This window comes from Marmota marmota, unplaced genomic scaffold (assembly GCF_001458135.2).
Source record: "Marmota marmota marmota unplaced genomic scaffold, marMar, whole genome shotgun sequence".
In the NCBI taxonomy this organism is placed as follows: domain Eukaryota; kingdom Metazoa; phylum Chordata; class Mammalia; order Rodentia; family Sciuridae; genus Marmota; species Marmota marmota.
In genome coordinates, this window is record NW_025999894.1 from 2872316 (window position 1) to 2888467 (window position 16152).

General features: G+C 33.9%; 1 protein-coding gene across 5 annotated transcripts in view; it reads right to left on the reverse strand.

The window, feature by feature from the left end:
- Abca5 (ATP binding cassette subfamily A member 5) overlaps positions 1–16152 on the reverse strand; it is a 76568-nt gene that overhangs the window by 37912 nt on the left and 22504 nt on the right. For all 5 annotated transcript variants that reach the window (XM_048795512.1, XM_048795488.1, XM_048795493.1 and 2 more), the window contains 7 exons: positions 12076–12186; positions 10720–10895; positions 10007–10126; positions 9041–9179; positions 5980–6070; positions 5660–5799; positions 3717–3836 (listed from right to left, as the gene is read on the reverse strand). In XM_048795512.1, the coding sequence (XP_048651469.1) occupies positions 3717–3836; positions 5660–5799; positions 5980–6070; positions 9041–9179; positions 10007–10126; positions 10720–10895; positions 12076–12186 (897 nt within the window). The remainder of the gene's footprint in view (positions 1–3716; positions 3837–5659; positions 5800–5979; positions 6071–9040; positions 9180–10006; positions 10127–10719; positions 10896–12075; positions 12187–16152) is intronic.

Genomic DNA, 16152 nt, shown 5'->3' on the forward strand with positions numbered 1-16152 from the left:
GAATGGAACCACCATTTGACCCAGCTATTGCCCTTCTCGGACTATTCCCTGAAGACCTTAAAAGATCGTACTACAGGGATACTGCCACATCGATGTTCATAGCAGCACAATTCACAATAGCTAGACTGTGGAACCAACCCAGATGCCCTTCAGTAGATGAATAGATAAAAAAAAAATGTGGCATTTATACACAATGGAGTATTACGCATCACTAAAAAATGACAAAATCATGGAATTTGCAGGGAAATGGATGGCATTAGAGCAGATTATGCTAAGTGAAGCTAGCCAATCCCTAAAAAACAAATGCCAAATGTCTTCTTTGATATAATGAGAGCAACTAAGAACAGAGCAGGGAGGAAGAGCAGAAGGCAAAGATTAAAATTAAACAGAGACATGAGGTGGGAGGGAAAGGGAGAGAAAAGGGAAATTGCATGGAAATGGAAGGAGACCCTCATTGTTATACAAAATTACACATAAGAGGTTATGAGGGGAATGGGAAAAAAAACAAGGAGAGAAATGAATTACATTAGATGGGGTAGAGAGAGCAGATGGGAGGGGAGGGGAGGGGGGATAGTAGAGGATAGGAAAGGTAGCAGAATACAACAGTCGCTAATATGGCATCATGTAAAAATGTGGATGTGTAACCGATGTGATTCTGCAATGTGTATTTGGGGTAAAAATGGGAGTTTATAACCCACTTGAATCTAATGTATGAAATATGATATGTCAAGAGCTTTGTAATGTTTTGAACAACCAATAAAAAAAATAAAAATAAAAAATTCGTAATAAAATACTAGCAAATCATATACAAAAACATTAAAAATACAGTGCACAATGATCAAGTGGGGTTCATTCCAGGGATGCAAGTTTGGTTCAACACATGGAAATCCATAAATGTAATTCACCACATTAATAGACTTAAAGACAAGAATCACATGATTATCTCAATAGATGCAGAGAAAGCATTTAACAAAATATAGCATACATTCATGTTCAAAACACTGGAAGAACTAGGGATAGTAGAAACATACCTTAACATTGTAAAAGCTATATACATTAAACCAAGGCCAAGATCATTCTAAATGGAGAAAACCTGAAAGCATTCCCTCTAAAACTCAAATAAAACAGTGATGCCCTCTTTCACCACTTCTATTCAATAGTCCTTTAAACTCTAGTCAGAGAAATTAGGCAAAATTAAAGGGATACAAACAGAAAAAAAAAAAAGAAAAAGAAAAAGAAAAAAAGAGCTCAAACTATCCCTATTTATTGACAACATGATTGTATATTTTGAAGACCCCCCAAAATGCACTAGATAGCTTCTAGAATTCATAAACAAATTCAGCAAAGTAGCAAGATATAATATAAACACCTATAAATCAATTATATTCCTATATACCAATGATGAATCAGCTGAAAGACAAATTAACAAAATTATCCCACTCACAATAGCCTCAAAATAAAATAAAATAAAATACATGGGAATCAATCTAACAAAAGAGGTAAAAGACCTCTACAATGAAAACTACAGAATACTAAAAAAAGAAATTGAAGACCTTAGTAGATGGAAAGTTCTCACTTGTTCTTGTAGAGGTAGAATGAATATTGTCCAAATGGCCATACTACCAAAAGCATTACACAGATTAATGCAATTCCCATTAAAATTCCAATGATGTTCTTCACAGAAATAGAAAAAGCAGCCTTGAAATTAATTTTGAAAAATAAGAGGCCCAGAATAGCCAAAGCAATCCTTAGCGAGAAGAGCAGGGCAGGAGGCATCATAATACCAGACCTTAAATTATACTAGAGAGCTATACAAACATAAATAACATCATACTGACATCAAAACAGACATGAAGACCAATGAAACAGAATAGAAGACACAGAGACAAACCCACATAGATTTAGTTATCTCATCCTGGACAAACACAACATAAGCATACATTGAAGGAAAGATAGCCTATTAAACATATAGTGCTGGGAAAATTGGAAATCCATATGTAGCAGAATGAAATTGAATCCTATCTCTTACCCTGCATAAAACTCAATTTAAAATGGATCAAGGGCCTAAGCATTAGACCAGAGACCCGGCACCTACTAGAAGAAAATGTAGGCCCAACTCTCCATCATGTCAGCTTAGGAACCAACTTCCTCCACAAAACTCCTAAGTGCAAAAAAAGTAAAATCAAGAATCAATAAATGGGATGGCATCAAACTAAGAAGCTTCTTCACAGCAAGGAAATGATCAAGAAAGAACATGAACAGAGAGCCTACAGAATGGAAGAAGATCTTTTCTACCTGCACCTCAGATAGAAGATTAATCTTCAGTACATATAAAGAACTCAAAAAAAAATTAGCACCAAAAAAATCCAATCAACAAATGGGAAAAGGAACCAAACAGACACCTCACAGAAGAAGAAATACTAATGATCAACAAATATATGAAAAAATGTTCAACTACCCTAGCAATTAGAGAACTGCAAATTAAAACTACATTGAGATTTCATCTCACTCTAGTCATAATGCTCATTAAAAAAGAATTCAAGTAACAATAAATGTTGGTGAGAATGTGGGGGGGGGAGGTTGAGTTATACATTGCTGGTGGGATTACAAACTGGTGCAATTACTCTGGAAAGCAGGATAGAGATTCCTTGGAATGGAACCACCATTTGACCCAGTGATCCCATTCCTTAGTATATATCCAAAGGACTTTTTAAAAAGGCATACTGTAGTGACACAGTCACATCAATGTTTAAAGAAGCTCAATTCACACTAACTAAATTATGGAACCAACCTAGGTGTACTTCAACAGAGGAATGGATAAAGAAAATGTGATACATTTATACAATGAAATATTACTACACCATAAAAATGAATGACTTTATGACTTTTGCTGGTAAATATATACATCTGGAGACTATAATGCTAACTGAAATAAGCCAATCCCCAAAAATCAAAGGCTGAATGTTCTCTCTGATATAAGAATGATAATACACAATAAGGCAGTGAGGAACAGAAGTTCACTAGACAAAAGGGAATGAAGGAAAGGGAGAAGGATGGGAATAGGAAAGACAGTGGAACGAATCTGACATAACTTTCCTATGTTCGTGTATGAATACACCACCAGTAAAATGCCACATTGCACACGACCACAAGAAAGGGGTCCTAATTAGAATAGACTTATCCTAATAAGTCTTATTAGAATATACACTCTACTGTCATGTATAGCTGAAAAGAAAAAAAACTCTTGCTAGTTTCACATTATACTAAGAAAACAATATTCTTTTCCAGATGTTCAAAGGCAAAATATAATTTGATTAACTGCATTAGTGTGACTTCACTGTGTGTCACCCTCCATGGCTCCAGCCAAGGTGGTTCTTTTTTCTCTCAAAGACATTCAACTCATTACTCAGTTAATATCTCTGCAGTAGGAATTTTCTTTATCTGCAAAGTTTGGTCCAAAAATTTTTGCATACCTGATTTGTCATGATATCCAGGCTTCAACTCAAATATCTTCTCAACTAAGTCTTCCTAATGCAATCTAAGTTCACTACTTCCCTCATAACTACTATTACCACCAGTAAATACTTCAATTACTTACCCTTTTCTGTCCTTCCTTCCCTAAAATAGTATAAACTTCACATGCTTATATAATTATTTGCTTTATTAACAATCTACCTGGCTCATTATCTGAAATGTTTTTTTAGTTCTGCTTTTACCTGCTTGGTCAATTTCTGCTTCAACTTCCAGCTTTAAGAATACATCTTCCAAAGTTGTCATGGATACACCATAAGAAATAACACCCAAATCTGAATGAATGTCGAGAGCAGAAAACAAACCTAAAAGAAAACCAATGATATAATGGAATATACTTAAGTATACTATCATGAGTTATTCTAAAATATCATTTAAACATAGAACATGACTAAGTTTACTCAGCTACCACAGCAGTTCTCAAACTTTTGGGTGTCAGGACACTTAAATTGCTATAGACCTCAAAGAAATTTTGTTTATGGGCTACAGGCATTAGATACTTACCATAAGTTAAAACAAAGAATTATTTTATACTACTTAAAATTGAGAATGTTAACTATATTAAAATTGAAACAATATATATAAAAACAAATAATTTAAATATTCATTATAATAAAATAAGAAAAAATTATATGCTAATATAATTTTATTTTAAAAACTATTTTGGGTTGGGAATGTGGCTCAAGCGGTAGGTAACATGCTCGCCTGACATGCGCGGGGTACTGGGTTCAATCCTCAGCACCACATAAAAATAAAATAAAGATGTTGTGTCCACTGAAAACTGAAAATAAATATTAAGAATTTCTCTCTCTAAAAAAACAAACAAACTATTTTTTCAGGAAAAAAGATCAGTGAAAAGAGGACATTGTCTTCTCCCTTAAATGTATGTCATAGCAGAAGCAGATGGGTTCTTATATGTTTTTACATTCAATCTTCTATGATAGCACACGTCACAATGTCTCTGCAAAACACTATACAGGAGAATCTGAGGGTCAAAAAGGAAAATATCACCTTAGTATTATTAGAAAAAAGGGTTGACTGCATAAAGTGCCTCAAGAGGTCTTCTAGTCCATCCCCTTGGAGTTCCCAGAAGAGACTTTTGAAATGGTGTGATAATTTATTAAAGAAAATCGAGAGGCAACAAAGTGAAAGACATGAGTCCTGGAACCAGTCAGCCTTGGGTTTATAAATAAGCTCCACCACTTTCCATCTGGGTTACTCTGGGCAAGTTCAATAAATCTCTCTGTGCTTCAGTTTCCTTGTTTGTGAAATGGAAGCAACAGCAGTATTAATCTCATGAACTTCTTAAAATATCGGGATGACTAAACAGATTGTAAAAGGCACAGATTGACATCTGACACAGACAAGCTCTATATAAATGTTATTAAAGAATAGGAAATAGGTTTAAAAGGACAGGTTGTTATGCAAAACACACTAAACTGGCACATTTTCATCAATAAAGTTAATTAGTGATTTATTTTGGTTTTAAAAGAAATCAAACTATTATAGAAAATGTTTTTTCTAATTATGAAATGAATACTATGGGAATTTTGTATAACATACCTATATCAGTAAGATACTTTTGACCATAAAAATGTCTCTTAAACAGAATAAGAAGACTGAGTTTAAGTTCTTTATTATAAAGTTGAAAAATAATGCCTAAATTAAAATAATTATAATGTTAATACTTCATTAAAATAATTACCATATCATTCATTATGAAATTAGAAAATGATTTGAGAACATATACAAAGAAATCCACATACACACCATGCACATACATGCACATATGCCTTACTCCCACCCAGGAAGCAAATAAGCAAACTTTGAGCAATTCATTTTTTTCTTGACAATAAAGTAAATATAATTATTTTTATATTTTTCTTACATTAAGTATTTTAAATTAACATTAGTTATGGTTTCCCACATACAGTTTGTAAAACACATACATATGAGCAAGCGCACATAAATTAACATGTAGTATTTCATGATTTCAAAAACAATATAACTTTGGCTACCTGGGAACATGGAAATATTATACAAATAATTAAATAAAAACAGGAAATCAGGAAAAAACTATTCCCAATACAAAATCTCTGTTCAACAAGCAAGAAACTGAGAGAAATACCTGAAAATTTGTCCATGTCTTTGAAAGGCAAGCTGAACATAAGCTGTTGGTCATTCTGTTGTAGTAAAGTAGCACCAGGGATATGCTGTCTAACCAATGAAGTAAGAGACTCTGTGGCACAATATCTGTCTATGTACATGCTAGAAAACCAAAAGTCACAGTTTTTATGGTTGTTCAATAAACAGCCAAAAATAAAATCTGAAGACTTTAAATTTAGTCTTATAAAAGATAGTTAAGGCACACTATGGCAATCCCTAAAAATAATAACAGTAGATGAAGAGCAAATATAAATAGTAATGTCAATAAAGAATGAATGGTACCTGAGGCGGTAGCCAATCCCCCATTTACTTTTAAGGAAAATTGAAGAACCAACACATTTCAGCATTCCCTGTGATATGACAGCTTTCCTATCTGCAAATAGAGATTTATATTTCAATTACTAAGTTAATAACAGGATTAATAGTTGGCATTTATATATTATAGATTATTATGAGAGACACCCAAGTATTACCTCATTAATCATAACCACCACCTATGAAGAGGGTACTAGATTATTATCACCTATTTTTCAGATGAAAATAGAGGCAGTAAGAAAATACATTGCTTACACATTTCACATAACTATTCCATAACAAAGCCAGTAGCTGCACCCAAGCAGTCAGACTCCAGGGTACACTTTAGAGTAGTCCAAATAGATCAGACTCTTTCTCAAAGGCTTGCTAATATAGGAATTTTCATGGGTTTCCTTTATAACCAAATGCACAAAAAAAGCAACAGCAGTACCAAAAACAAACTATTAGTTTGTTAGACATTTTAAAGAAAAAGATACTGTTGAAGAGATGAATAACATCTAATTTATTTGATGATGCAAGCTGAAAGAGGTTGCTTTCGAATTTCAAACTCCTGAATCTTATCATAGATATTAAAAATGATATGCTAAGCCAGTATGTTTACTATAATAAGTAAACAAGTCAAAATAACACCTGGCATTTTGCCAGGGGAATGTTAGAGTTCCTAAACAAGTCTGGATGGTGCCTGGCAAAATGCCAGAGGGAGTGGTTTGAGAAGTAACAAAAGCGAGCCATTAAGTGTGGAGATTCCTTATTGGTTGACTGATGTATCTAGTTTACGCTAATTAGATAAGCTCTGTGGAATGTATAAATACTGCTCCTGTCCTGAAATAAACGGCTCCTACTCCTGCTGTATCAACGTACACAAGTTATTCGTCACCCCCTGGTTATTTTGCCCAGCCAGCCGGGCTGCGGCAGATGGTGGCCCGTACGGGGAGCCCCGGGACACTCGGGGGTAAGTGACGAAAAAAAAGCTGCCCATTCATAGATAGGACGGGAGCAAATCTGCTCGTCCCTAGGCAGATAGGGCGAGAGGAAAAATGGTCATTTTGAGAAAATGGAGAAGATTGATACAGTATGTTTGTGTCTTGTTTTGTCTAAGTATATTGTATTGTCTTTTTGATGAAAATATGGAAGGGATGAGAAGTAAATTACTAAGGGAAGAAGGCACCCCAGTGGAACCAAGAATAGTTAGGGCATGTGTTGATAAGAGCCCAGGAACTCTAGTCAGAAAGAAAAAGAAAGTTCAGAAGAAGAAGGATTATCAGGAAAAAAGTTGCAGCAAAAGGCTATTACTAAATACTTTTCGTTACCGGAGGGTGCGTGAAGCGGAGAGGCGGCTGCCGAGTGTGCAAGCCGGTCACAGCGCAGCAAGGATTTTCCAAGAGGCGGCGGCGACTGGCCCTTCCCCGCCTCCTGGCCGGGGAGCTGGCTCTTCCACTGCCGCGAGCCCAAATCTAGACCTGACCTGGAGGCACAGTCTCGCAGGCTCTTGCTCCCTGTGCCCAGTAGCAGTTTGAGTCCGGGACACTCCCCAGGGCCATCTGGGGCTGCCCAGGCACTACAGCCAGCAGAAGACGCTACTGGTGTCCCTGATGTTTGGTCATTTTCAATGCCAATAACTAAGCTACAATGGTTCTCCCACACCTGGAAGCTGATGAGTAATGAGCACTATTAATGCTTATTTCAAATGCAAAAAAACCTTGAGATAATGTACTAAATTGTTCAGAAGGTTGTTTTCTTAGTAGAATGCTACAGGATTTTCTTTAGCCATCCGGAGTTCCTGCCTTCGTCCCAGTGCTGGTAAAGACCAAGGTGGAAGAATTTCTAGTGTTGCTGAAAACCAGACGAAACTTCAGATCAAGCTAGTTGCCTGCAGAACTTACCTGGACTATGAGTTAATCTATTGAGACACTGCTTTACCTGGACTGAGACAACAAACTGTAATCTATAACAAATTGTAACTCGGTATCTTTGCTAACAGTGTCATTGCTGGTATAATTTTTCCAAGGGCTTCTTGCATGGAGCCATCAATTGGCTTGGTATTGTGGCATTTTGTATCCTCCCTTTCTGTTTGTGGCAGGTTATTTATGGTGTTTCTGTAAAAACCACTATGGTCGTTATTTAAATTCAACAAAAGGGGGAAATATTAGAGTCTGTAAACAAGTCAAAATAACACCTGGCATTTTGCCAGGGGAATGTTAGAGTTCGTAAACAAGTCTGGATGGTGCCTGGTAAAATGCCAGAGGGAGCGATTTGAGAAGTAACAAAAACAAGCCATTAAGTGTGGAGATTCCTGATTGGTTGACTGATGTATCTAATTTATGTTAATTAGATAAGCTGTGTGGAATGTATAAATACTGCTCCTGTCCTGCAATAAATGGCTCCCACTCCTGCTGTATCAACGTTCACAAGTTGTTCGTCACCCCCTGGTTATTTTGCTGCAGCCGGACTGCGGCAATAATAAATCACATGAGAGGCAGAAGGATCACAAGTTCAAGGCCAGCCTTAGCAACTTTGCAAGATCCTATCTCAAATTAAAAAATAAAAAGGCGCTGGGGATGTGGCTCATTCATAAAACAATCCTAGGTTCAATTTCTAGTACCCCTCCAAAACAAACAAACAACAACAACAAAAAAAAATTCAAGACAATTTTTCACATGAGTGGCTACCACTCAATGCATACTGTGTGACTCCATGGGAAGGGACTATGCCTGGTTTCCTCCAGACTTGGCCCCATGTAATTTATTCTTTGCTGATTTCACTTTTTATTTTTTTGCTATAGTAAATTATAGCCCTGAATATGACTATATGCTGAGTCCTGTGAGTTATCCTAGAAAATCACTGAACTGAGTGGTCTGAGGAACATCCAACACAGAAATATAGTTCTTAAAGTTTTAAAAACTTTTTTGAATAGAATGTACACAACCACATTATAGCTTCTCTATTTATTCCTCAGGATTTAGGGTTTTTATGTCTATCTCTCTTTTGATCCATGACCTTATCTTTTAAAAATAAAGCAAAAACTCACCAGCAAGAATGTCAGCTTCATCCATGAAGTGAGTACTAAACACTGTCACCCGATTGGCTTTTCTGTATTTTAAAAGATTCCAAACAATATGACGGGAACAAGGGTCCATTCCAGCTGTTGGTTCATCCAGCAATAGTATCTAAATGACAGAGATGCGGAAGAGCAAGAAACTAAAATATTTAAAATTTATGTAGACAATCAAACAGTTCTCATTTTCAAGTTGTTTTCAATTAGTTTTTCACTCATCTTTGGGTTTGTGAAATCTTAAAAAATTATGATAAATACTTTCCTTGACACAAAAGACTAGTGTCTATAATATTTAAAACATTACTGTAACAATCAGGTAAACCAAACAAAAATTAAGTTATACTGCTATTATACTTAATAATTAAATTTGTAGACATAACAATTACTTTTTAGAAAAGTATGACAAAAAATAGCACAAAACAAACACATGCAAAATCAAAGTAGCAGTATAGTGACAAACTAACCTACTCCCTTGATTTTTTCCTATTTTATTATGAACACTTAGAAATGTATAATAAAAGCAATAATAAATAACACAACAAAATTTTAATAGCTACAATTCAAGTTTAACAAATACTATTTTAGCCATATTCAGTTTTTTGGTTTTTTTTTTAGATATTGAGTCTCATTCTATTGCGGAGGTTAGTGAACTTATGGGCTAAGTGATTGTCCTGTCTTAGTTTCTTAAGTAACTAGGACCAAAGGCATGAGCCACTATACCCAGACAGTTCTTTTTTAAAAAAATAAAATACTCCAAACATTAATGGAGTCTGTTCTATTCTCCAGTATAATGATACTTAATATCATTCTCATAAACCCATGACAATGCACAGTATTTTGGGTGTGTTTAAACTTTACATAAGATATATCTTTCTACAACCTGCTTTTTATCTAACATAATTTAAAGCAATCACATTTGTGAAACTAATATTTATTTACCTTTGGATTCCCAAGAACAGCAATTCCTAAAGACAATTTTCTTTTTTGGCCACCACTTAGTTTTTTAGCTGGGTTATCTTTGATAGGCTGCATGTCTAAATCTAGTAAAACCTTTTGCACCTGTGAAAATACAGTATAAATAATGTTATTTTTAAAATCACATCATTTAAATAATTATTAACGTTAGTCTGTATTTTAAGTTTTGAAGTACTATTTTTTAAATTATTAAATATTTGAGTAATATGTTTTTAAATAATTCTAACATCGACATTTAAAATATTTATTGTGGAATTTTGTTTACAATTTTGAAAACAACAAGTAAGATGATTCTTGAAGAAATGATCTGGTTTTACTTTTGCGCATTCCTGGGTAATGGGAAAGGAAAAAGAAGAGATCAGTGCAAAGGTGCTGGGTATGTGGGGGTTGGAGATATGAATGTGGAGAAGAAAAGGGAAGAGAGGCACAGAGATGAGGGGAAAAGAGAAACAAGTGTCCTCGAAATGAAACAGGACTATTTTACACGTATTAAAACATTTACTCCAAATTATGTCTAATTCTTTCTAATAACTTTGTCTACTAGCTTAGAATATTTTTTTTCAGAACAGGTTTTATATTTAGATTCACAAACATGAGTTTATTGCATCAGTTATTATAAAAGGTTATTAATTTACAGAAAACATAATGAATATTTATACGTGAATAATATAACATACTTCTTGTATTATATTGTTGGCTGGTATTCCTTTGATTGAAGCCAAGATAGATAAATTTTCTTCAACTGTCAAAACATCAAAGTGTATATCTAACTGTGGACAAATGCCAATCATTTTTCTTGCTTCAAACATTTCATCTATTTCTGAGACTCTGTGTCCATATATAGATGCAAACCCTAAAAGCAAAATATATATTTAAATTTATCTTAAAAAAAGAAGTATTAAAAATGCATATGCTTTGATATATCCTAATAACTTAGGTATGTGGTCTCAATAGATAAGAACAAGTATAAATTTGCAAGATACACCACACCCTCATTTCCATATTACTGTAATATGCTTCCACTTATATTTGCCTTCACTTGCAGGTCATATTACATAGTCGAAAGTATAAGGAACTATAAGCTGAACACAAAATACACATATCTACTGGTGCACTAGTTATATTCTAGTAATAATTTTCCTTCATTTTCAGATATTATGTATTCCAGATATAATGCAATAGTGAAAAGATCAAAGAACTAAAAGTTTTATACTACTGTGTGGTCTTGAACAAATTATTTAATGTCTCTGAATCCCAGTTTTTTTTCCCTCTATAAACTGAATACTAACATATCCCACTTAAGAACTGCTAAATTAATGTGATGATGTATGGAGAACTGTAACAAAAATCATGTATCCTTAAATGAATGTAAGATATTATGACTAACATTGAAAAGTTGTACAATTAAGAATAAAAATAAAACCAAACTAACTATAAAAGTTACACTACATTTAAAAGATTTATAGATTAAACATACTTTGGCCATTCTGTAAAGTAATATGTGCATTTCACTGCCAAGCTATCTGGTTACTGTGGAAACATGGTGCTTCCATATTGAATTCCCACTGCTACATGCCAATCTCACATTCACAGATCAAAACTATACCTTTGAAGTACTGCTCTTAAATTTTTTATTTTAGAAGATGACATTGATATTTATCATTATTTCCTTATGAACTGTTACTATATATTTAGAAATTTGTGTTTATTTTCTCAACCTGAATCAGTCTATAGATCTGACTTAAATTTCAGTTAGTTATGAATTTATCCTCCCTTAAAAATAAAGAATATACATGTATATACCTATAAATGTGATAAAAATAGGTACAAAATTAGATCCTTTTGACTTTATTAAACATGGACTCATTTATAATTTCTATTGAAAAACAAATGTATGTTATAAAGAAAAAGAGAAAACACCTACACAAAAGTGGGTCCTAAATCACTTAAAGGGTAAATAATTACAGTATATTGTGATATCTTGGTTAAATACAATGAAGTAAGAAACTTTTTTAAAATTAGAAAACTCTCACCATCAGAAGGGGGGCATAATCCACAGAGAATATTCATCAAGGTACTCTTTCCTGTTCCACTGTGGCCAAGAAGTGCAGTAATCTGACCTTCATAGATGTCAAAGGACAAATCTAGGTTAAGAAGAAAGAAGACTCAAATGTGATTTTTATTTCTGTTCAACTATACAAGGTAATTCATAATACTTGAACAATCTTATAATAAGGCAATAAAGACATATTTAAAATTACCAGCATATTTTACAGTAAGTTAAACTGCTTCTTTGTTATAATCAAGGGTATAAACAGTAAGAAAAGTAAATAAAAACAAACATTATTTTGTTATATACAGTGATACTTAGGGTGAACACAAATATTGAGAGTTTTTTTGTATACTGACTTTTAAAAATTCCCAAGGGAATGAAACAAAAATTTATCCCTAGAGGTATTTATATACATGTTAAATACACTGGCAGAAAAAAAAAAAAACACTAGAAATTAACCAAAAGTACAGAAGTGACTAATTAAAACTTAAAAGGTTCAATTTAATGAACAGGTATCGCTGTGAGGAGGTATAGATGACTGCAGGAAAAGAAGGATGGGGATCTAAAACGATGAAGCAGAAACGCGTCGGCCAGCGAATAAGGCTGAAACACAGAACAAAGAGAAAAAGAGCTCATATCCAAATCAGTAACCCAACTTAAAAAGGAAGGGAAACAGCAGACAAAATACATTGTATCTGAAAGTACAGTGTAGGAACTGAGGATGTGGTAAGAAACTCACCACAAGACCATGAATATGATTTCCCTCAGCGGAGCAGAAAGAGACACTGATAAGCTACATACACACACACACATACACACACACATACATGTTGTGTATACACATTAATTCAAATTGAAACAGCTTAATAAAATATCCTATTGAGGTATTATAATTACTTCATAGAAAATTAAAGTCAGGTTAATATTATGTTTATATATAAATAAACCTAGATGAGTTCTATTATCCAGATAAATACAAGGTCCATTATCTGACCATCTTCTTGTGTAAGAAAAAGAAAAAAAGTAGTAAGTCAATGAGGTATTGTGATACAGTTACAAATCCTCAGAAATCATAGTGCATATTAAATTAGGAAGAAAACTATACATGAGCTGAGCATAGAGGCATAATCACTATGTTTACAGGGTTCAGTACCTCTGTTTTGGAAGATTCCCTTCTCTCCCTCAGTTAGGTAGTGAGTGTTTTAAACAGTTATTCCTCCAGCACCACAATAACCCACACACTAGTTTAGAATTTGTCACTCTGAATACTGAAGACAGTAGGCTCCTATGTCCTTTACCTGAGTAACTCTAACTTTGTAACTCAGAATGAATACTGAGTTCCCTTTAGAGACATTATGGTGCGCATCCCAGCCAATGGTTGAGTTTCCCCCAGACATTCTTGGGTTTCAAAATACACTAGCACTTGGAACTCACTTACTTCCCTTCATGGAGTTCTGATATGAGAGAGAGATCAGTGAGGCCCAAATGGTTTATAGGACAAACACTATAATCTTCTCTTTAGTTAATACATATAAAACTGTAATACTTTGATTATAAGGAATGAAATTCATTTTTTAGGACAGATAATAGTTTTATTTTTAACAAATTTACTAAGATGTCAATTTATATGCTATGGAGTATTAAAGTACTATTATTAGGGCTCAATCCCTAGGCAAAAAGGCCGGAGTTAGAGCCACATACCTACTGGCACAAAAACTTTTGAGTAGATACATCACACAATTCCCTTCAATCTAGGATCAGAGAAAAATAGTTAGGAATCATCTGCCATGTCTCACTATATATGAAGGACTGGAATCAGGCTCCACTACAGAGCAAAGCCTTTACTTATTCCCAGACAAAGATGTAATAAGGGTCCCCATCTTTGGATTCTCCCCTATACTCAGTAATATGAAAATTCAGTATCACGTATTAGTACAATTTATATTGTTAATCCAAATTGCTTGAAGGATAAAGCTGTCTACCTGAATCATTGCTCCCAGGAATGGCAAAGTAGACAGTTTAAACCAATTATCTTTCTAAGAAAAGGAAAGCTGACCAAAGTATTAAAAAAACATCTGTTTGAAGGCCTTGGAGAGCTAGAGCATAAAAAACTGAGGGGTAAAGATATGAGGAAAGAGCAAGGCTAAAATAACTGCCAATTCTAGTAGGTAACAGGCTGACCAGCGTTTTGAAGACACAGAACTGAGGCAACAAAGAGTGGAACTCTGGAATGCCAAGCATGAGAGAGACTTCAGAAAACCTCTGAGGCTTCTGGTTGGGACCTCAAAGGACTAAACTTAGGTAAAAGGGTAAATGAGAAGCACTCCAGTCATCACAGAGACAAACACCAGGCTTCAAGTCATTTTAGCCCTGACTGGAGAAGATAAAATGAAGTTTCTGGTATCTACAAAGCTGCAGGCCAGAAGCAAAGATAAACACTCTCCAAAGGAGGATCACATCACACAAATATTAAATTATCTGGGTACCTACAATTATCCAAATGCCATGTGTAGCATTCAGTCAAAAATAACCAGAATTCAAGATGAGGCAAAAATCCAATAAAATAGGCAAGCAATAGAAGTAGACCTACTGGAGGTACAGATATTGGTGTAATATTACAAAGATTTTAAAATAACTATGCTATCATGTTTACAAGAGAATGTCAGAAAAGACTAGAAACTACAGTGCATGCACGCACACACACACACATACACACACACACACAGAAAGATAAGAACCAGAAAATTTTTGAAAAAAAAACATAAAATTTTTGAAAGACAATTTATCGTGAGAGTAGACCCAACTAAAGAAAAATTTAGTGAATGACAAAAATCAGAAAATATATCTAAAGCACAAAGAAAAAGAGTAAGCAAATTAGATTGGAGAATAAAAGAAATGGAATAAATAAGAAGCTGTTACATGTACTGATAATCCTAAAGTCAGAGATAAAATAGAACAGAATATTGGGAAAGAAGTGGCTAAGAATTTTCTAAAACAAGCTATCAAGTCCTGACTCAAGAGACACTATAAAACCAAAGAAGACTAAATATAAAAAAACAAACGATAAACAACAACAATGAAAAACTGAAAGCCATGTTTGGACTGGGAAAAATGTACATACCAACAACAGAGTAATAATAAAACTGATAGCTCTCTTCATAATCAAAACAATACAAACCAGAAGATGTCAAAATTGTATTAAACATGCTGAATGAAAGTAACTGTCAAGCTTAAAATTATATATTCACAGATATATCCTTTAAAATTGAAAGTGAATAGAAGATTATTTCAAACAAAAATTTAGACATTGTATCACTGGCACATCCATATTAAAGGAAATATTAAAAATGTCTTCATGCAGAAGAAAAATTAGAAGATCAGCTGCAAAAAATAATGAAGATAAATGATATGGTAAATGTAAGTAAATCTAAATGAATTGTCTTGTAAAAAATAGTATTGTTTTTGTTTTAAATATATTTAAGTATAAAAATATATGAAAACAATATTAAATAAGTTGGAACAAAGATAAAAATACAGTTGTGGCCTAATTTGGAGAAAAGTAAAGCATTAATTTATAAGTCAAAGATATCTAACATGTTATGTAATCATTTAAAAAAAAAGATGTATAACTAAGAAGCAAACAGGGACAGTGAGAAATAAAATAATAAAAAATTTTCCAGTGCTTCTGGTGCAGCTAACCTGTTAAAGGATGAGAGATTATGGGGAAAAAAGGCATATAAACCCACCTACAGCCACTAAGGCTAATATGAAACCACTATCCGGGCCACAAAGAACTTGTCAGCCAAATCAGAGACTCCTTAAGGTATAGCAAAATAGTGGCTGCCTAAACCTTTAAACTTTGGGGTAGTTAAAATGCATAAGTAGGTAACTGACTGCATGTTAAGAAACTAGAAGTAGCAAAACAAATTATTAAAACTATGCTGAGATTCCATCTCACTCCAGTCAGAATAGCAATTAAGAAGAATACAAGTAATAACAAATGTTGATGAGGATGTGGAGGAAAAGGCACACTTACACATTGCTGGTGGGGCTGCAA